The sequence below is a fragment of the Ptychodera flava genome, chromosome 13, assembly GCF_041260155.1.
Source record: "Ptychodera flava strain L36383 chromosome 13, AS_Pfla_20210202, whole genome shotgun sequence".
NCBI lineage: Eukaryota > Metazoa > Hemichordata > Enteropneusta > Ptychoderidae > Ptychodera > Ptychodera flava.
Genome location: NC_091940.1, coordinates 40,069,393 through 40,093,507, shown reverse-complemented (window position 1 = coordinate 40,093,507; position 24,115 = coordinate 40,069,393). Strand labels below are relative to the sequence as shown.

Sequence of the window (24,115 nt, the reverse complement as noted above, 5' to 3'; positions counted from 1 at the left end):
TCTCACGCAACAGGAATGAATTTGAAAATGAATAAATTACAGCAGTAAAGCCAGTCATATTTCACGAGAAACTTGTGATTCAGTGAAGCGCATCGGTTTCCAAGACCGGTTTCGTTTTGGTCCCTGCCCAATTCTTGTCACGAGCACAGCGCAGCCAGCGGTAGAAATGGGAGAAGGTGAATGGTTTCGCTGTAGTGAACAAATGTCCTATTTTTAACATCATGGTAGACGGGAGGCCGGGGGTGGGGGGGGTGAGGCTTTACTGTCTATGATTCAATCACAGTCACCTATGGTCTATTCCGCTCTGCGTCTATATATATATATATATATATATATATATATATATATATATATATATATAATATATATATATATATATATATATATATATATATATATATATATATATACACAAAATGTATACAATGTGCCCTCCCGGTTATCACCATATTGGCTTTATGGCAACCTCTGAACTTGGCACAGAGAGTACAGGCCGAAGAAACTGACACAGTATATATATATGTATTCAGGGGTGAGCAAATCCAGTGGTCCGAGGTCCGGGACCATCGATTTTTTGCCGCGGACCATTAGTTTTTCACTTTGTCTGGTCCGACGGACCAGTAGATAATCAAAAAATAACAGATACAAAAAGATAGCAAAGTGCGCAATCCGATACCCGCAAGCGTGTACACAACGTTGCCAGTCCTGCACTGCCATCATTCTCGGGTCATATTTGGTATCAGGTGACTTCCACTGCCACTTACATCATCTTTCACGCAACAGGGTCAATAGGGGTACCCAGTATTGCTGAATTGATGTTTCTATAGACAGTACCGTACAGTAATTGAATAGAGCTCACACAGCAGTGGTCGATCGTCTGCTCATTGGTCAACTTTTTGCATGAGTCAACTTTGTTCTGCATAAAGAGCAGGTTCTTTGAATGACTATAGCTAATCATTTGAGATATGATTTTGTCAGAAAACAGCTGGCAAAATAGTCCAGCGACAATGTGGAAACACAGTCCCTCCACCAATCGGTCGGGAAACGCTATTGTCAAAATGTGCGAACGAGGGGATCAGCTGGTAGGATGCGCGTTGCGCTGGCGTTCGCTGTTGATGACGTCACACCAGCTGTAGCGTCCCCTCAAAGAGTGGGTACGGTGGTGTCGTCTTTGACGAAGAAACTAGCCTGAATCGGCCGTAAAGTATACAGCTACTTTGAAACGTCAGTTTATTCTCAATAAGCAATATTTCTTGATAAGGAAAGTGGGTGATCTTTTTATTCCTAATCGATTTTCAGCGCTAAATCGGCGTTTGATTACGCTATCGCGTTTTAGGTCATTTTCATTGAATTGCGTCTTTCATAATGTGTCGGGAGAACATGAATTTTTGTTCGCTCTACACTGCAAAAGTATGACGGTCTGTTTCATTCTGATGTCTGTTCTTGTGATTAAGTATACGTAAAATTAAACTGACGAACCCAGTTTTTGAATAAAGGTTTATAATGAGACGCAAACTGATAGTTTTATTGTGTAATGCTTTGCTCCGCAACTTAGAAAATGGCGTCCACTGACGATCTGTATTCTCGTTGTGTGAAGAGTCGAAATATTCATGGTTTTTCGTTTTGATGACTGGTCAAATAAGTTCGATTGGGACCTATTTATCTGATTGAAAGCAATTTCAACTTATTTTAGCGATTCAATAACTGCAAATCAAAGTATAAAGGATAGAAAAGCAGATGACCCAAACTCGGCCGAACGCCATTTTTTTTTGCGACCCTCGCAGAGTCGATGATCGATTCTTTGAAATCTTTTCTGATCGCTGTGCCTTGCGTACTACATGGTATTTTAAGGTAGATTTTCTGGATTTGGTACTTGTAACACTATTTAAAATAAACTGACGACGCAATTGTGATCAAACGTATCCATTGGCGGGAATTTTACGTGAAAAATATTGTTGTGATTCAAACCCCATTGCGATTTATCTGGCGTGTCATGAAGCCCTATCGAGCCATGTGATTGATGTGTCACACAGATCTCCCGGTAGCTGTAAAACAATGCCGCTACGAATAGGAAAATTTACATTTAAGAAAGGTCATATTTGTTTCGATGTCCTATGTCCTCGAAAACCGCTGGCTCCATGCACTTATGCACTCGTTTTCACGGACAGGGCATGTGAACTTCGTTTTTAACTTAAACTTAAAGTTATACAATCGGAACACTTTAGACCTCTTCACTCTGTTCCTCTGAAATGGTGTTGAAATCGATGTCTTGTCATCAAGAGAAATGAAATCATGGTCGTAATGATTACATTGGTGTTGACTGCAAGTGTAGTCCAGTCAAACGCAACCAGCACGTGTAAATACGAAACACAGCCTATGTACGCATGCGAATTGTCCTTTAGTTCATTGCATGTTAGGTAAAAATGGTGTCATCATTTATGATAATGTTAGACCAAGTTGCGATAATCTCTTTACGCGAATAAACAGTGTAACGGAAGCGCAACGCGCATCAGGACAATAGAATACATCACCCCAACATCACTACGCTCGATTTTTATTGAAATTAAAGCGAATGTTGATTATGCTCGTGATTTTATTTATTACAATTTACAAAAAAAATGGGGGGAAAGGATCGGACCACCAGACCAAGTTGCAGGACCACTGAATTGTTTTTGCTACTGGTCCGGGGACCACTGGATTCAAAATGGATTATCTCACCCCTGATATATATATATATATATATATATATATATATATATATATATATATATATATATATATATATATATATATATATATATATATATATATATATATATTTTATATATATAATATAATCACAATCATACCAATCCATAATCCAATGACAGTAGGTCAGAATTCGTAAGACAATAGTTGTAAACATAGACACAAAACAGCACAGAACAGACAGTAAATAGACGGTACACAAACAAAGTCACATTCATGAAAGAAAGATATATGGACCTCTGGCCAAAAGACCAAGAAGTGATGTCAGGTGTTTCGAAAGCGCATCCTGCCACACAGGTGGCACCGCCATATATCAATCTATAAGTCAAATAGGTAGTGGTCATTAACTAAGGCCCAATATCACCGATGCCATCAGTGATCATTTGTCGAAGAGAGATGGCCATCTCTCTCTCTCTCTCTCTCTCTCTCTCTCTCTCTCTCTCTCTCTCTCTCTCTCTCTCTCTCTCTCTCTCTCTCTCTCTATATATATATATCATTCAGCACTGTAATTTCCCATGAGGACATCTGTTATACTTATATATATATATTATATATATATATATATATATATATATATATAAAAACCACAGTCGACATATATATATATATATATATATAATATATATATATATATATATATATATATATATATGCGCCCCATAGACGTGTGTACATATCCCTGAGAATGGGGCGCATATATAGACGCAGAGCGGAATAGACCACAGGTGACTGTGGATTCAATGAATCACACAAAGAACGTTATGATGAAATCGTGAATCTTCGACGAATCAATAAATCAGAAATAGCTTACAGTTTGCCAGGGAAGTATGGAACTGAAGAAAAGACTCATTAATTTTCAAATACTCCTGTAGTCCGCGAGCAGGGCGCCTCCCAGTCTATAAATGCTATTGTAACAGCAAAGTTTCTGTCTTATCGTACATGAATAAAAGGATACATATTTGTTGTTTATTTGGGCTTGAAACAAACTGACATACATAGAATGAAAATTTTTAAACGATTCTTAAATGATGGATTCGGAAATTAACAGCTCGATAAAGTTGAAGGGCAACACGATGGTAAGACTTTTTCGATGGGTAAAGATGAGTAAATGGAATACGAGATCGCTTGCAAAATTTGTTTGCTGTCGGTGTCCAAAATCTCTTTCTGTCGGTGCTCTTGTCACGTCGTTCCTCGTATTGTCACTGCCAGCTCAGCCGTATTAGGGACTGTCAGTTTCTTCGGCTGTTGGGCGGTGGATTCAGGGAGTCACCATGTTTGGTGATGGGGTGGTGGTCACCATGTTTTTAAATGCCGGGGGGGGGGGATGGAGTGTCAGTGTGTTTTTTGAATTTGGACATGGGCTCATACTTGCCTAAAGTGAATCGTACCAGCCACGAATTTCATCATTCAGTTGCATTTTTTCGGCGCGCCAGTTCGACGCGTAACTTTGATAATCAGAGTTATTTTTCAGCGCGACCTTCGGGCGCTATATTTAAGATATCATTATATATATATATTATATATATATATATATATATATATATATTATATTATATATATATATATATATATATATATATATGAGAGATATCTGTTTAATTTTCTCGGCGAGCCCTTTAGGCGTATTACTTCAATATATCCGACATATTTTTCAGCATGCCCTTCGGGCGCATGACTTTAATATATCAGATACCTATATATATCAGAGATATCTGGAAGTTTATTATTTTTCGGCGCGCCTTCGGGCGGCGGTATTTTAATATATCAGAGATATATGTCGACGTCAGAGATATCTTGATGCTTGCAAAGTGTTTTGCAAAGTGTACTAATCATTATGAAATCTGCAGTTCACATGAAAACCATGACAAATTCCAGATACTTTTCTGTTCAAAAACTAATATATCACAATACAGTGACATATTTTAGAAGAGAAAATTGACAAGATATTTTTTGTTCTCATTGATGCAACCATTTTCCTTGTGTCAGGTTTTCTGTAAAAAGGTGGTTTTAACATGACTAAAATAATAGTTAACAAAGGCAGTTTTTGTCATTATTAGCTGTGCTTTCATGGTTCAATGTTAAAAGAAAGGGCCCTCTCAGACACTGCGCATATCAGATTTGGCTACAGCTTTTAAAAATAGCTCTCTATGGCTTCTCAGGAGATGTATTCGATGGCTGGCAAGTCTGAACACCCATCAAAGATTTTGATTTACTGCTTTTCTCTCTTAGTGTACAACAGTTCAGGACATCTGGTTAGGCATATCCAGGGTGAAATACATTCACAGGTCATTCATACTATATTCAAACTCTAAAATTGACACTTTGAAATTCCTATCTTACAACTGACATATCAACAATTTCATCAAACACAGAATGACGAATGTTTAAAACATACCCTGAAAATTATATCTATCTATCTATCTATCTATCGTATCTATCTATCTATCTATCTATCTATCTATCTATCTATCTATCTATCTATCTATCTATCTGTCTGTCTGTCTGTCTGTCTGTCTGTCTGTCTGTCTGTCTGTCTGTCTATCTATCTATCTATCTATCTATCTATCTATCTATCTATCTATCTATCTATCTATCTATCTATGTTTGTGTGTTTGTGTGTTTGTATGTGTGTGTTGAATTTAAATTACACCCTTTGGTGTACCCGACCTTTGTCGCGGGGGGGGGGGGGGTCACCCTGTTTTCCAAGTTGGAATAGGGGGATCACAATGTTTTCGAAAGTTGGAAAGGGGGGAGGGGGTAGGAGTCAGCCACTTTTTGACTTTGGCAATAAATAATCCACCCCCAGGCCGAAGAAACTGACCAGTCCCTTACTACCGTACGTTGAAAACTGAACAAAGTTTCTGAGACAGTTCTTCCAAACTGTTGGCATAGTTCCAAAAACTTTTGTGTATGAGCTAATTATACATCACATTCAAATAACATACCAGACGCACTTTGTGCATATATTCATCAAGAGTAGTTTCCGGCAGGCGCGGGAAGTCACTTACTTTCTATTTATTTTTCCTAGTGATCACTGTTCCGTTTGTTTTTGACAAGAAAATTTTGCTGCACGCAAAAGATGAATTGGGAGGTTTTTTGTTTGTTGTTGTTATTTTGTTTGGTTGTTGTTATTTTGTTTGGTTGTTTGAAATATTTGTGGTTGGTTGAAATATTTTGTGGTTGTTACGGAGGTACTTGCTAACTGGAAGAAAATTTCCACATTCTCCCGCCCCTCAAGAAGTCCTGAAACAGACAGGGTAAGAGCAGAATGTGAAAGACCAGTCATCACGAATGATATACAGCGCCCCCAACAATCTTAAAGTACGATCATTCGTTTATGTTGTCGTATTGATGTCAAAGGTTAGAGTATGGCTGCTGCTAGCTACCGTAAGTATAGCTGTAAATCGAAGAGAAGCGGATAGCTATGAAACAGACCTATTTCCACTTGGTTTGTGTACAGTGTGAGTGACTTGTTACCGATCCACAATGGAGGATGACATAGATGACTTGTTAGATGAAGTTGAAACCAAATTTTGTACGAATTCACCGAGGAAGAGCAAAAGTAAAGAAGCAAATAAGACGAGTAGTTCGAACGCGTCGAAAAAGACGAAAAGCGGGTAAGTACGAGCAACGTGTCTTTTCCCAAATCAAGATATCATAGCACCTGTAGTGAGTGTCTTTTCACAGGGAACATCACCACTTTAAGACCTCTCTTCGGCCAAGTCGGGAGTTCCCCGTGAAAGGGTCACTAAGACATTCTATACAAGACGACGTGTAGTCGCTCATTGTACACTGAACTGCGATCATCGCATTAATTGAGTTTCAGTTGATGATTATGGTAACTGTTACTAGGCTTGGACGACACGTATCCTTCGTTCTTGTCACACTCTTTTGAGTTCAGTTTGTAACCCTGACAGGCCGATCCCCCCGTAGTTTAATTTTACCAGATGAACCAACCGTAGAATACCTTGAGAAATGTCAGTTGTTATTTGGTACTTAGCGGTCACTGTAAATTATTCAGAGGGTAGGGCACGGTTCAATTGTACTTTCATCAAGTATTCTCCCTATGTGGTACTGCTATTATGAATGGTCATATACCAGATGGGTTTCTGGTTTTTATTTTGTCCCACTTTACTAGAATTTCCCAAATTGTACCAACTATTGTCGCATTGTTCTTGAATTTCTCACACAAACGGATACTTGTCTATTAAAACATAATGTTCTGCAATGAAGTAGAATCTACACCAACAAATTAACAAAATGAAAAGTGTAGTTTTGATATCCTCAGCTACAGATCTATATGGCAACAAGATTCTATTTTAAGAATCTTCTTTAAATTAATTATGTTGGATTGGTATAAATTGCCCTACTCATATCATAGCCCTGTGATGTAATTATTACCAGTTTATATTTATAATTAAACTAACCATATAGCTTAAATAATAGTTAATTAATTATTTCTGTAACGACAATTTTAAGAATGATATCGGTCATGTCTGCTGAAGAAAGAAAAATTTGTTGCTATACGGATACACAGGTTTCAAGAAGATTATTAATAGATTTACGGATTTGTGATTGTGTCTATGAATCCATCACAATCTTTACTACCAATGTATTGAGCCGTGCTATTGGTTGAGTTTCAATGAGAGATTATAAAGGCTAGCCAGCTGCCTTGTGTAGCTGTTTATCTAACCTGATTATGTAAATACAGTACATTTCCCAGATACACAACAAAGCCCACTCTGAATGAAAATATTCAAAGGTCAGTCGTTGTACGGCTTTGTATTCTCACTCACAAATTCAGTTCACTGTGTGCCTGTATTGTCCTTGAGTACTGTGGTAATATATTCCAGGTCTTAAAAAAAATTAAACAACTGAACAATGATGAATGAATAAATTACATTTGTCCCGTAACTGAAATACACTGTGAAATGTCATAATATGACAGACATTTCAATGAAATAGTTGTGTACTTAATTTGCACAGAAAAATTGGAATGTTAATTGAAACTCAGTGGGTGTTTTGTCATTTCGATTCAATTACACACTGCAGTGTAATTATGATTATCCATGGCATTCACAGAGTAAAATTTTGCAGTCATAGAAAATGAAAATAATTTCAAGAAATTCTGATATTTTCATACAATAAAAACATCATTGTGTGAGTTCTCACTATAGAGTTATGCAAGACTACACTGCAAAGATTTTACTGGAGATCGTGTAGGTTGATGGTTGAAAACTTGACAGAGTTGACAGAATACTTGTTCTTGTTTTTGCAACAGGTGGTTCAAACCAGTCCATTTTTGCATTACCTAATATTATTGTTCTGTTTGTAAAATATAATTTCAAAGTTTTACATTCAAAATCATGAGGATACGCCTGATGTTCAGCTGTCCAAATTTAATGTTGGCGATTGATTTTCAACATTTGTCAATTTGAATAAATGAATAAATGACACAGCATCTGCATATTGTACACAGTGTGTCACATGTTTGTCAGGCTGGTACTTTGTACGTCCACAATTGGAAGAACAAGCAAGAAATGACATCCTTGTTTTAAAGGAATGGAAATGACGTAGAATGTTACACTATCGTACCCTGACAAATGATAAACAAAGGTATAATTTAGGAAATTTTAGGAAACTGAATATATTTTATGGATAATTGAACTTCAACATTGTTATAGTTTCAGAAGTGAGTAAATTACATTTAATGCCACTTGCAAATGTTATGATAAATCACTTTTTTCTCAGATAAATTTACCGAATTGATCTAGTCATTTACGAAAAGTAGCGAAAATAACAAACCGGCAATATGATAACTGTCTTTTCATCAAATATTATGAAAATTGACTTTTTGAAAGTTTTCTGGTAGAATGGCCATAGCACTTCAAGTATCTTCTCTGTGCCATAATACAGAAAAATCTATTAAACTCTACTGTCAGAAAGTCAATGTTATTGTAAATGGTATTTGTACACTCAGGCAGCTCATGTTATGCTTTTAAGTAGATTTACAATCATGGCCATAATATAAAACAGCAATAAAAATTTATCAACAGCTTGACCTGCAGTGTTTATAGTTGACTTTAAAGTAAAACTGCCCATGAAATCTGTCTGTGACATATTAGAATTAATTCTATCAAATAATGATAATATAATTGGTTGTTTGGCATGCAATGGTAATCTGGTTGTAATTTTCTTTATATGAAAATCAAACTATCAAATGTTTATTGAAATTTGAAACTCAGTTTTTGAATTGTTATTGAGAAACAGTAGCTATTCTGAAGTCAATTTACGAGGACATCCACATTGTACAGTACAATGATTTAGTCTCTCATAGGTACCAGTAGAGTGTGTGTACGTCTGTTTCTGTGTATGTGATTTGATCGGAGAGACAGGAAATATTGCAGTTTTTAACAATGGATGGAAGTACCGGTAAAGGAATGAATCCACAAGACTGTTGAGTTGAGTATCATGGAATGAAGTTACAATGTGAAAGTAGAGAACAGATGAAAACAAAAGCACTGTAGTTTTTTTATTTCAAAAAACAGTATGGATCTTGAGTTTTACTTTCAGAAAAACAATAAAATTACTAGTAATTAGTAAAAAGAATGCAGGTTATTACTCACACTGATAGTAGTGTACCGGTATAACTCAAAATTGCTAAGCTTGTGACTATGTAAGTTATTTATTTTCACTGTTGTGCACAATTCCACTACTTCAATGTGGTGTGACTGCCCAAATAATTACTTCTGTCTAATGTGTTTGTTATTTGACGTGACATGTTTAAATTGCACAAGCAAAAAATTAAAAACCTTCCCTAATCTCAAGTTAATTTTCTTGTCAACATGTCCTTTGCAGTAAGATGCCGAATGTCTGTCATTCATAATTACAGTATAGCCAATGGCTATACCAGTGAAGGACTTGACCACTGAAATTTCACATCAAGCATTATCCATTATCAAATTCAATCAGTGTGAAATGAGATCATTATAAGGTGATAAGTTTGCCTGTGGCAGACTGTGCAAGCATTAAAGGCTGGTTCACTGTGAGTGCAGCTTGATTCTTGTCCATCACATTGCCACAAAATTGAAATTTGTTTATGCATCTGAACATATATATCAGTTATCTGCCTACCGTGTATATTCGTTTGCTCAAAACATGACAGTACGTATTAATTTCATCCAACAATCAGTGACAAAGATCAAACTTTCTGTGAGTACCGTGAATGACTTAAACATCAGTCCAAAACAGTATGTTCATTAGTTGACATCCAACAGCTAGGCTTTCAATACATGTACATATTTAGTAATTTCATAGTTATTCCCTAGTCAAGACTTCGGATCTACCTACTGCCAATGATCTGGTGTCTGCCATAAGCCAGTAATTGGCACACCACAACATAGCTGGCGACATTGCTGTATCATAAACCATTAAACCCAGCTGTCTTTGCCACAACAGCTTTGGGAGTTAATTGATTTTTGTGAAGCATAAGAAAGGTCTGGCTCCATATGTAATATGTAACACATAATTGTTTTCAGCAGACTTGGTCAAAAATATCTGGATTTAGAAATGAAATTACTAAAACAAAAAAATGGGTGTTGTCATAAAATGTTGTATTTTTAGTGGCAGTGCTTTTGATGTCAGCATGTTCCACTTCTGCAAGAGAGAAATCAATATTCTCAGGTGAAGTGAGACTGAGAGTAAATCTATAGATTGACATCATTAGTGAAAACACACCCTGCTCTAATCCTAAGTCTTTATGAAAGGTTTACGGTTGTTATTCTTACAGTGCACAGTGCAAATGTCCTCTTACTGTTAAAGTACATGTACACCTTAATAGAGGCATATAATCAAAATGACAATTTTAGACTCAATATAGAAACTCAATTGCACAATGATAGTTTCAAGACAAAATACAACATATTATTATTATCAGCAATAAGAATTCAAGAATATTTTGACTGGCAGAATCATTCAGTACATTCAATATTACATCTCCAGACAAACTATATTTGCACCCTCCAATCACAGAATATTATTTTAATGATTATCGTTTTTAACAGCAAAATTGGATCACTGTGTAGGGAAATGGGATTGAAAGGATTTTGCATTGTACAGCAGAGACAGTTGATATCTGTACCATTTGTTCAACCATATACAGTTCTACATAACTTTTATCAAAGCAAATTCAATGGTCCTGTAAGCTAAAATTACAAAATTTCAAAGTTGATGTACATTAACCAAGTAAGCTTTCAAATTGCTTGGATAGGGAAAAGCTTCATGTAGAAAATGCATTTGATATGCAAGACTGCCGATTGAACTAGGGAGTATTTTCACTGCTTTAACTTCACAGCTCCTGGCGTAGATGAAACTTTAGACTGGTTGCATCAAGTTAACAATTTTCCAAGGAACCACTTAATGCATGTATGTATAGAACTGATTGCTGCCGGGTATACAGTTTTTCTGTCAATATCAATGTGTACAGTGTATATCCAGATGTTTGCACTGTGAGAGTATAGTTGTCAATGATGCTACTGGAATTTGGTTTGTTTGTGAAACATGAAGAGAGAGAACACTTTTTAAAAAATTGTTTTAGGGAACAAAGAGAACGAGAGTCAAAAAGAAACTACAGGATAAAAATCAATCAGTTTTTATAAAGTCAGTTACGGCAAGTCTATGGAAATCAGCATTCTGTTCATCAAGGTATTCAAAGATTACTAATTGTGACAGGTTAATTGCTCAAATCAATAAAATTCATGCTCATACCGATTCTGTATGACCTTACTTGTTGGCTTATTAGACCCAGGGTCTGTATCTTCACTGAATTACCTAATTGTGGATGGGTGAGAAAGGCTTAAGATGGCCAAGAACCACAAAAGATAACCACAGTCCATTATGACAGTGAACTATTGTTTGTTGTGAGAGAATAAGAAATTCTCTGGACTTGACCAAATCAATTCATCATAGATTGTCATCATTGTTTCTCTTAAATGTGCAAATTTATCTGATGAGAGCAATGTCTTGATAACTGTACTACAGTCCAAAGAAATGTTGTAATTATATCAAATCAACCAAATAGCAGTGAGGTGTTAAAATGCATGTTGAGCTAGAATGAGATCCAGTGTGTAAAGTTCTGTAATCCAGCGTACAATAGGCACACCAACCAACTGAATTGTCATTGTCCTGATTGTGTGTCTTGATGACGTCATTGTGTATTCAGTAAGTGCACTGAAAATCAATACACTACATTGAGTTTGAACCTTCAAGTTGTGTTCAAAAACGAATGAGATAAATACAGCTATGGAAGTGGAAGGCCTATCTACCTAGCCCTGCATATGATGCAGTGTGTTCCCAGCATTGTATGGCTTCCTGCCACAAGGAGGCCGTACACAGCATGGTATGCAGGGCTACTATCCTACCAGTACCATACATGAATGAGATAAATACAGCTATGGAAGTAGAAAGCCTACATGTATCTACCTAGCCCTGCATACCATGCAGTATGTTGCCCGGCATTGTACGGCCTCCCACCACAATGTTAGACTTAGAGTGTAAGGATGAGGAGATCTGTGATTTGATAGTATCCAATAGAATTGCATTGTGGAGCTACCATCACCTTACTCTAACAAAATTAGACTCTAATGTAATGGTTCGATGACATAATCAAATTTATCAGCGTGTCCTCTGATGGACACCTTTCATAACTTTCCAATGTTCAGACTCTCAGACACATAGCGTATACCGGTACATCAGGTGATGATACCTGTACTGAGATTGATATTGCATGCATCATGATACAATATTATATTACTAATGTTGCCGAAATTGGCTTCTGAAGTGACACAAACAGCTCAAGAATCTTGAGTGGTCATTACAGTCAGACTCTCCAATTAAAAAATAAAAGAACTGACTCAATGATACATGTGGCTATATGTCCACTTTTCCAATTGTTGAAAAGTAAAAATGATGTATGGTAATTAATCTGAAAACGATTCTATTCTCATACATGTATTTCCAGGTAGAATGCACCTCGGGACAGATATTCCGACTCTCAAACTTTTACAATACTGTTTTTGTCGTGTTCTGACTCATTGTGAAGCTCATGGAGTAACCTAAGTTTTCATTATTTTTATTAAAATTAAAAATTTATTTTTGCCCTCAGAGGTAACACAGGAATTACAACAATTTTGAATTTCAAGTGTTGGAAATATCTGGTAATTTGTTTTATACAACCAGATTTCGCTAAGTAACCCCAGATTTTTATCCTTGATTTCGAAAGGGATCGATTTAAAGTTTCCTAACGGAAAGTTTGAGCAAAAATTCCCTCTCAAATTTGAGGTGCAAACCACCTTCCCTTTATAAATGCTGTAAAACCTAAGTGGGTTGAAGTGAGGACAAAAAAATAACAGCTATTATTGAGGATCACTTGAGGATTTGGGGGAAAAGAGAGAGAGAGAGAGAGAGAGAGAGAGAGAGACAGACAGACAGACAGAGAGAGAGAGAGACAGAGAGAGAGAGAGAGAGAGAGAGAGAGAGAGAGACAGACAGACAGACAGAGAGTCACTTGTGGAATATTTGAAATATGTAGTGGTATTCAGAACATGTACTGAAAAATTTACAAAAGAATCTTTTTCAATGTTAGATGACCTCAATTAGGCAAACACAAAGTGACTTTGTATTGTCTCCTTGTTATCATTTGTGAAAGAAAATGGGTAACAAAAAATAGTCATGCAGTGCTGAACAGAATCCAAATGTATTTCTTTGAGTTAAATTTGTTAAGGAGTTTGAGACCATTGATGCACTCAAATGGTTGCCATAGTACATTAGTTGCCATGGAAACTACTTTATCCATCCCAAGACTTTACAAATCATCAGATGAAAATGACAGCGTGTATAATAAGTTTAAATAATCTTGGCCGTGATAATTTGCCTGGAGATTGAGCTTAAATTTATCAAATTGCTTCAGATATCACAGTTACATGTTTCCATAAATTGGAGTGTCTTTGAGGCATCAGTTTCTTTCTATTGTGGTTTTTGTGACTGACAAAATTATGAAAACCTTTGCCTTCATGCTGCCATTTCACCGCTCAGTTTCAGCTACGTGTATGTATGCGTGCATGCACATGGATTATTTCCTCATAATTTTCTTACACTCGAATGACCTATTTCACTATTTGATCTGGCCAACCCCTGCAAATGGCTTCACTCTGAGTGAAAATAACTGACCCAGTTAGAGCAAGACAACAGTATACATCAGTACATGTGTCATTTACTAATTTTTGATAATAAACAGCATTTAGTTAATCTTTTTTATGTACCTGTGTGGGTTGATATATTTACCAGATGAGTTGATGTGCGAAGTGTCGTTTTTGTTGATATTTAAATTTATTTCTTTACTTGTTTCTTTTAGCTGTGAACTTTTCTCATTTTACCTGTGTCTTTACATTTTTAAATAACAGTATACTTTTTATAGCGTCTTTTATCACTTTTTATCTCAGTGGATAAAGATGCTTTATAAATAAATTATTATTATTATTGTTGTTATTATTATTAATACGGTCACAAGACTGCTACATAGATAAAGTCCTGTTTCCAGCACAAACTTCCTTATATTTAGAAGACCAGTACATTTTAGATAATCTAATCTTGCATCAATGTAAGTGAGGCATTTTTGACATACTACCTATTGCAAAGGCAGCATTGTAGAAATACAAGTGTGTTCAGCAAGTTTTTAAAAGGATTAACATTTGCCAATTTATTCCAGAACAGCCGAAAGTTTTGTCCATAGTACACAAAATACGTATCTCTCCCTGTTCCCGGTATTGACTAGGGCATGTCCATGAAGGGAAATGATTTTTTGAGAAACAATATGTACTTGGTATTCCATGTTCAAATTTCAGCAGATATTTTAACGTCATTCAAAACTACTAATTCAAAAATGTACCGTCAACTGTATTTTCTCTAAGCAATGCTGACAATTATTAAAGTTTATTTCATTTACAAAAAATTTGCACACTTCAAAGTACGTGATCAACAGCCAAAACACAACATCTAAACATTACAAATTTTGTCATTGAAGAACATTCATACCCCAGTACAGTATTTCACTGTGCTATTTCTAACCACATTGTATACACTGGAACATTGTGCATTCAACTTGGATTTGCCTCAAGCATTAACTGTCTTGGAATTTGTTTATCAAAGAAGATATTACCTCTGTGTTTGTAGAATCTCTGTCAAGATACTAGCAATGTCTTCTGTCTTCTCCCTGTGTAAACATACATGTAAAGTACCTTCATTGGTTTGTGCCAGGGTTTTGCAAACTTCTGTGGGATCCTGTGTGGGTTTACACAATCATGGCCAATTATTACCATGTTACTACCTGATACATCTTATACATGCATTGTACCTGTACGTCATAAGTTGCTGATGTCTGAGAGAATGAAAGCTTTACTAATTCAAATGTAATGAATCCAAATCTAAAATGAAGATAAATTGTACTACACCTTGGTGGAAATCCAATTAATGTTTAATTATTTACATTTTAATTGAATTCAGTATGATTGAACATATTCCCAGCATTTTTAGAGTCACAGATCATTAAGTGAATTACCACAACCATGGTAAAAGAATCACATTGGAAATACAATCACCATAGTAACAGCATCACCATGGTAGATGTATCAGACATGTTTATCTCCAATTACACCACTGTAGTTACACTGTATTCTGATGAAAAGTCATGCTTTGTTCCTCAGCAAACTGATATTACACCATCCTGCATACATCTTTTCTTCTTCTCTGCTTTACAAGATGTAAATGCTGACACCAAAGCAGGCCGTTTTCATGACTGAACAAACAGAAAGTCATTTTAAAGACAGACTTTGGTGGTGCTACCCCTACAGCATAGTCAGGCTTGACAAAGACATTCTCATAACATCTACGTATATACTGGGCTGGTAGTTCAGCATACGGCAAAGATTCACATTTCCTTTTTGCCAATTATTTTGCTGTCGAATCATATTTCAACTTTAATTTATGGATCAAAACCAAACTCAGTGCTTGTTTGATACATATCTACTGTATACGTATTTACAAGGCGAGAACTGCGACCAATGATTTTTATACCCCAATAATTTGAAGGACACTAGTTCTTTCTTGTTTTTTGACATTTCATGGTAATCAAACCTTGACATCAGCAGATATCACAGAAGTTACTGTGTGTCAAATTGCCAATTTAGTAAAACTCAGAGCATTAGAGTTGGTTCTAAAGCTGTGAAACACCAAGATACCGATACATGTACCAGTACCTCATTGGACTTCCAAGAGGTCTGGGTTGTATAGCTGGACCAAAGCCACTCCTATCAAATGCTGTGAGCACAACCACATATGTTGTGTTATTCTTAGACTATCAATTTGCAATACAAAAACAAATTATGTTGACTCAGCAGGGAAAAATAATTACTGCTGACATGAACAGCATGATTACTGACTTGCAGGAAAAAATTACCAACTTGTTGCCAATGCATGCTTATGGTAACTAATCAAATCTTGGTGATACATGGCAAATATGTCTAGGAACTGTGTACTACAGTCTAGTTGACTTGCACACATTCTCAGAGACACAAACCAAAAAAAACACACTATACCGGTAGATGCAATATCTGACTTACCTTCTAGTTAACTGTCCTCAAGCATTCATGACGGGGTTGACAACAAACCAACAGCAGGTTTTTGCAGAAATCTTGTCAAAATAAAAGTATGGCATTTATGATTGTTTTAGTTTCTGTGATTAGAGACACCACTGCCTTGCGTACAAGATGATGATATATTTAGGATTAAATGTTTATGAAAGTTCATCTGTGTTGGGATATTGTACCAGTTAAGGTTAACTTTGGTTCACAACACTATAAAGTGGAAAATTTTACCTCCAGAAATTTTTGAACAACCACTGTGTCCTTCATCAGTACCAAAGATCTTACCAATGAAAGGCAATCCTTGCCGAACTCAGTTCTCAAAATTAAAATCAAAATTCTAACCGTTTTCCACTTAGTGTTGTGAACCAAAGTGTATATTTAGGATTAATTATATTTAGGTAATGGCATTTTATGTCAGATGAGGTTAGAACTGATTTGACCATTGATTGTAAATCTGATTTCAGGTTTTAAAACAAACTTCAAAAACTTCTCAAGAAGAAACATTACAACATAAAATGATTTCAAAAGATAATAATGTTCCTGCAGTCTATTAAAAATTAAAAAACTTCAATACAATACCGCAGAAAATTGTAAATAAAGATCCCTGACAGATATTTCAAAATATCACAACAAAGTTCAACACAAGGTTCCAATAAAACATCTGTATTGTGGTCAATAGGTCACTTTACCATAGCAACAAATCCCTGTATGTTGTGTACTGGAGGCTTTTTGCTACTGGGGAACTACTGTGTTTAAAATAGAACTTTACTAATACTGTAGTGTGACTATCCTTATTGTATATTCTGCATCAAGCATACACAATGCTTGGAAGAGTTATCAAATTCGATCATTTCTCTCACCATTCAGATGTATCTTATATCCAACGTACCTTTTTAAAAATGTATTTTTTCAAATGCACAACAATTGATATGATGACACTGTTTACCATCTTTTGTATGCCACTATGCAAGAAAAAATATTTTTCTGTGTTTGCGCATTCTCTATTTTCAAATATTCAGAGAACCAATGAAGTGAAAGTACTTATTGTTTTATATTGTCATTCATAAAGTTAAAACATGCAATTGATGAGTCACATTATTGACCTTGATTAGGTATTCATTCACATCCCGTAAATGTGGTTCATGAGAGTTTGACTTGTATCCATAGTAACAAACAAACAAAATTTGCCATCTCATATTAACTATGTATACTCAATTGTCCTCACACTTGAAGTGAGCCTTGACATTGTTAAATGAAAACAATTTACGGTGTGGCTGTGTAATTGTTCTTCTTATAAAGTATCTGTCTTGGTGATGATATTCAGGCAATTCATGAATAATTTGGTAAACTTCAATTGACAACGTATCCGTTATTGTTTTGTTTGTTTTCTTGTAAGTGACATAAAATATATCTTTTAAAGTAATGATGAGAGTAATATCAGTATAAATAATAATGACATGGCAGTTTACACTCAATTAAGTCAGAATTTGTCCAAAAGTATTGAAAAATGTAAAATTTTGTAGTTTGTGATTTTATGTCTCCTGAATCATTTAAAAATTTTGGAAATGACACCTGCAAGCCCGGTCTGCAAGCCCTCTTAATCTTGGAGTTTGCATTTATAGTGCTCAAAATATCAACATTTACATTATAGAAATAACACAGATATGAACTGTCCATTACATATGCAGTGTACTGTGTAGTTATTTTGTCCATTGATCACTTTCATAGCTGAAGGCTATTACCAGTAAATGCTGAACAGTGTGCTACTCCAGTTGAATTATTTCCCATTCATTTCACACACAGTTTGCCAATGTGAGCATATCATATGCTGCAGTAAGTCCATCCTGGTAACAATTCACAGTGTTATCTTCTGTGTAATTGATCAGTATACAGTGACGTTACTCTGACATACAATTCCTTTGATTGCATTCAGCATCTTGTCAGCCTGCCTGTGGTTCTGTTTGTATTCAGCCAAAGAAATGATGAAATTAGATGTAAATTTAGGTTTTCAATTGATGATCAGTAACTTTGTTTAGCTCATCAGAGATGTCCAAGATAATGACGTGCAATTGAGCAATCTCAGTTTCAATGCAAAAATATATCAGCAAGTATTGAAAATTTGATGTCAAATGAGAGGATATGTACATGTATCTGATATGTATATTATTTCTGACCATGAAAGGTTTCACAGACTAAACTTATAGGTATAATTATCAATTGCTTCATGTCTATTAAAACCCCCACGTACCACAGAGCTCTTTTAAGCTATGAAGCCACAGATCTGTGTCAACTAAAGTGAGATAGCTGTTCAATTTCAAATCTCCATTCACATGAAAACATTGACTGTCAATCTCTAACAACTGTACTCCATCAACAAGGATGTAGTAACCTTCAGAGCTTGGCTGACAAATTTACCCCGTTTTCCAGATAATGACCACACTGAAATTGAAATTGTAGCTCAGCATAATGTCCTTGTTTATGTAATCAGAGTTATCATTTCATGATTAATGATTTAATGCCAGCCTAGCAGTATAACCCACTTCAGATTTATTTCAAAAACTCTTATTCCGACCAAAAAATCATCACTATACCTGCTACTACAAGTGCAGATTTATTTGAAACACTTGATACAACCACACAAGGGACTCTTATCACAAATTATCAGTTGATGTTTACACTATTGGAAAATAATTCTTATTTTTTCCATAAATGAATCACAAAGCTTCATAAATTTTCACATAAAAGAAAGCCATTTTCTCTTCTAAAGTGTTTGAATAACCATTAACACACATTGCATGGGTTCATTGATTGCCATCAAACTAATGGCAGAAGATCATTAAGTTGGATTCCTACAATGAACAAAATATATCTTTACATTCATTGAATATTATTTATATTATTATTTTCATTTAATGTAAATTTTCATATTTGAACATGCAGAAAAACAAAATATTGAGGGTCCACATTTGCTGAAGGGACAAAAGTTGGAAGATCTTAATAATGTTTTAATATGTAGGCAAGTGCAGATACATATTCTCGTTTTACTCATAAAAGTATGTCCAAACAAAGTATTAGCCACATCAGTATAAAATATTTTGTAGAATATGCAGTGACAATGACACAAAGAATTCCAGTCCAGACTGGTAGATAACTACCAGTAAATGTACACACAACAGGCTTTGTAGACAAGCTTAGCTCTGAGCATTTTTGATGTTTCTTGGAAAGTAAAACATAAAATGTATCTCATAAAGATAACAAAAATACTGGAAAATATATCAATGGCATGTAACAACTGATGGAGTTACAGCAATCCAGTGGTTAACAGTGTATAGACACTACACTACTGGTATCTCAATTGTCATACATGTTGAACATCTGTAGAAGTTTGTGGGAGTTGATTTTCTGAGACTCTCAACACATCTGCAAGGATTATACATGTATTTGTATCAAAAAGTAAAATCACTGAGGCCTTCCTTCACTTCAGGAATAAATTTTGTAATAGAAGGAGATTTTGCTTTCCATGTGCATGTTATGCCAGCACCTTGACATTTTTCATGGGTTAGTCAACTACAGATACGTGGCATCGTTGTCCAGTGGGTATGGCACCAGACTCACAATCAAAGTACCGGTATTGCTAGTTTGAGACTTGGATGTGGCAAGAGTAGCAGACTCAAAGTCAGACGATGATTAATTCTAAACTCTAGCAAGGTGTTGTGCTCTTTAGAAAGGTGCTTCATTGTTCAATAAGATAGTGGGGGTGATGGGTTCCTTATACTGCAAATGGAATTTTTGTCCTTTAGATGATGACGCAAATAAAAGAAAAAAATTCGGAACTTTGACCCTTCTACTTATAAAATGTAAATGTTAAGTACTTTTTAATTATTCAGATCTATGGCATTTTATACTGGTGCAGGATTTGCAATGTGCTTGTTCAAAATAATGTACAGTTGTGTTTTTTATGCCCATTATCTATTATCAGATCATAATCTATAAGATTTATGTTTTTTTCCTCCTCAGGTTCAAGAAATCCTTTGGTGATGATGACCTTGATGCTATGATAGATGACATATGTGATGCTCCTGAACCATTAGAAAAGATACAGGTGCAGAAAGAAAGCTCACATTCATCAAATTCTCAACTTGAAAAGAAATGTTTCCCAGTTTACCTCGGTGGAGCCAGTACTCCTGTTGGTGTGGGTACAACAATGTCACAAAGGTCAGTATTGCCCAATGGTATACATTGAGTGTGTTTATATCAGTAACTTTATGAGCATCCTTCATGCTTGGACAATCAGATATTTTCATTTCATGTTGATGAACAAATTGGGTATGTCCTCATAGTGAAGAAATTTTATTGTTTTTTGCCGTTATAAAGCTTTTTGGTCAATTTTCAAAAGGGAAGTAATACATCTACTCATCTCAGTTGCACTCCTCATCTCAGTTGCAATCTGAAACAAATGGCTGGTTGTGTATTGTCTGAAATCTGGATCTGTTGGACATGACAGTGTGACGTCAAAGTGTACACAAATGTGTAGAAATCAAACATTGTCTTTTTTTGCTATTTTTGCAGGAGCTGTGATAAACTACGATGCACTGATTGCGATTTTAAGATTGTTATGTATGATAATTATGAATGGCATTCCAGTTGTGATTACCTTTTCCTGAGAAATAATGTCCCAGACTTCAATAAATTGAGTGCAAAGCTACTTAAAAAGAAAGGTAAGAAATGGTCATCTCTTTTGAAGTGCGCCACCTACTGGTGAATTGTGTGTTTTTTTGTTTTATTGAACCAATTTTTTGCACTGCTTTTGTATGCAAACCACAAATGTTTTTTATACCAATACTTTGATTTTGGTATCAGTCAAATATGTCTTAAATGCAGAATAAAAATGATCATCTTTGTCACTGAAGGAAAAAAAATCATTGCTTGTCCCTGCAAATTTGAAACCTGGTGATAACGTGAAACAAAGTCCCCAAGAAAAGCACCTATGAACAGAAATATTTACAAGCACCATAATGAAGTAAACAGTTAAATTGTATGCAAATATGTGATTTTCTTTTCTTTTCTTTGAAGGTTCCCGTGCATATGCATGTCAATGTAAATGGCGTTCAGTAAAAGATCTAGTTGACATTCAGAAGGAAGCTGACCTGAAGTGGGTTTGTGGTAAACACAAACTTTGAACTATGGGAGTTTTGGAATTTTACTCAGTTTCAATGGATTCTTTTTACCAAGTGAAATACATCTGTACTAGTAGAACAAACATTGAATATTTACACAGTTGAATTCAACATTAATCAAAAATGGTCAGTACACTTAATTGACCTGTAAAACTGCTGATGAAAGGTATATTTTCATGTTCGTTGATATGGTGATTTCCAGTGTAGCGTACACATGTCATGGATCCATGAAAGTAGACTACGTACATAAATTTGTAAAGTGCATATTAATATGCTCACAAATAAACACACAGACTTTTAAACCAAAAACATAAGCAAATTATTACATTTACTGACAGTCAAGTTCACTCTCATATGCTGATATTGTTTCTTTATTGAATTCTGGACAGTTTGTTTGCTAGTATCACAACTTCCATCAAACACAGTTCCTGATTTCAGTGATAACATTTACCAATTTTAATATTCACTGTCAACTTAAATATTTTGTGTTCTCTTCTTTTGTAAGCTAACATATTACACTGATATTTACTACTTGTTGGCATACATTTTCAATCCTACATCCAAAAAATTGCAATTATCATCAGCAAGCATCTTAATACGGTCCCATATCCACAACATCCAGACAACAGGTACTAGTAAACCATGCTTTGTTGCTTGCACTGATTTTTCAGGCTTCTGTATGCAGAGTTAAAGCATATTATACCATAGACCCTCGACCCTCGACCCTGCTGAGGTTTCTTTGTGCGATCTCTCTTGGAATATATTAAGTCAAGAGGTCCCCGACAACAGTACTTCGTACTTAACACTGAATCTCATTAACGATCAAACTGACGTTCTGAATATGTACACTTTGCTCTTGCATGGCATGTTCTGAGTAATGACACAGAGAATTTTGAGGGTTTTTTTGATACTAGTCATGGTGAATGTTCTGGTAACGATGAAGATCACATTTTGGATTCTAGCCGAAGCCAACAGGAAAAAAACAGACGATAAAAACACTGTACATTTAGCCATAGACGCTGCAGAAAACTCTTGCTAGGTATCGAAATATAAGTTTACATTCCATACCATAAAAATCTCTGTTAACAGCAAACATTTACAAGTTAGACAACTCTACACTTCCCCAGTCCTGCGAAACGAAAATCTGACCTTTATTTCATCTGTCACGCAACATTTGACGAAATCAGGGTACATAAAAATGACTACTCCATCGGAGCTCAATACACGACCTCTAAATTTTGGAACTGTTTTAGCGTAAAGAAACACCAAAGTTCGGATAAGCTACTCATGTGTACATCCGCAAAGTACTAGAAAATATATTTGTAACAGTGACTTTCGCTGTCAGGAGAAACTTTGCGATAAATCGGGACTCTCCAACGGTTGGTGAAGTCAGAAGCGGTAAGGTAGACATGCATTTACACAAAGCTGAACGCTGTCCTCATAAATTTGGCCGTTCACAGTTTTCAAACAACATTTCAGTAGTTAACATACATACTTCACCGAATCATGGAGCACTCCTCGCACAAAAAAATATTCCGAGGGTTAAAAAACTGCAACAACGAGGGAAAATTTGGAGATACACTGACGATTGCGGAATGTAAACAACTCTGTGATGTCAACTGCTCAAGTCTGTAACTGCAGCGGTATGTGTTTCGGATTTCTATTCGAAACTTTCTCACTTACAGCAACATACTGACTCCCTGCAAACTTCTAGTTGCATCGAATCTCGCTACCAATATGTAAAAAGTACTTTAAAACCATTTGCACGAATTCTTCTCAAAATAGTTGTAACACTTTTCTTTCTAAAAATGGACTTGCGGGTAATCCGGAATAACTTGTAATCCGAAAACATTATTACCGTATACCCGCATGCATGTGTCTATGAACCGGACGTTGTGCAGTCGATCGGGTCCAGCTTCATTCCGTCCCCGACCCATTAACACCTCTTAATTATTCCAAGATAGATCGCACGCTGCTAATCCCATAGACCCTTTGTTCTCTATCGCAGTTGCCTGTCCCGTTTTTCTCGAGGGTCTATGATTATACCATTTAAATTGGCTATAAAGTCTGGCAGTTTTTGATGGAAAGAATATCGCGTATTCTGTTACTCAGTGCTTGAGATAAAGCAATCATAATGGCCGTAATCTGATCAACTTTTAAGCCTCAGTACGGTAGATGGTAACTGACAAAAAGTTTTGTAGTATTTGTGTTTCAGTATTTTATACATAAACAGCAGTATCTTAGTCTTTTTCCTGCAGTACTGGTATTCAGAAAACCCAGTATTTGCTTATCAACACAGTGTGTATACATCCTTTGGATGAAGGCTTTTCTCCTTATAGGGGTAGGAGTGACAATTGAATTTCCCTTCAGGCAAGAGTACCTTTCAACAATAACCTTACAAACCTATAGACTGTGTTGACAAGCAAAATAATGGGTATTTTGACATGCTTTATTGAGTACACCATGAAAATGTTGTCGAAACACAACAAAAAT

General features: G+C 35.6%; 1 protein-coding gene across 1 annotated transcript; it reads left to right on the top strand.

Annotated features, from left to right (window-relative positions):
* The first annotated feature begins 6,097 nt into the window (after window positions 1-6,097).
* On the top strand, window positions 6,098-22,799 carry LOC139148441 (cilia- and flagella-associated protein 418-like). Its single transcript, XM_070719897.1, has 4 exons — window positions 6,098-6,365; window positions 20,463-20,660; window positions 21,015-21,163; window positions 21,519-22,799. The coding sequence occupies exons 1-4, from the start codon at window positions 6,235-6,237 to the stop codon at window positions 21,623-21,625; spliced, it is 585 nt and encodes a 194-aa protein (XP_070575998.1). The 5' UTR covers window positions 6,098-6,234; the 3' UTR covers window positions 21,626-22,799.
* Window positions 22,800-24,115: the final 1,316 nt, after the last annotated feature.

What these genes read in the sequence shown, in the direction of transcription:
- LOC139148441 (XM_070719897.1), top strand. Translation starts at nt 6,235, where the DNA reads ATGGAGGATGACATAGATGACTTGTTAGATGAAGTTGAAACCAAATTT. An exon ending in TCGAAAAAGACGAAAAGCGG is followed by an intron (nt 6,366 to 20,462) that starts GTAAGTACGAGC and finishes TTTCCTCCTCAG; the next exon opens with GTTCAAGAAATCCTTTGGTG. An exon ending in GGTACAACAATGTCACAAAG is followed by an intron (nt 20,661 to 21,014) that starts GTCAGTATTGCC and finishes CTATTTTTGCAG; the next exon opens with GAGCTGTGATAAACTACGAT.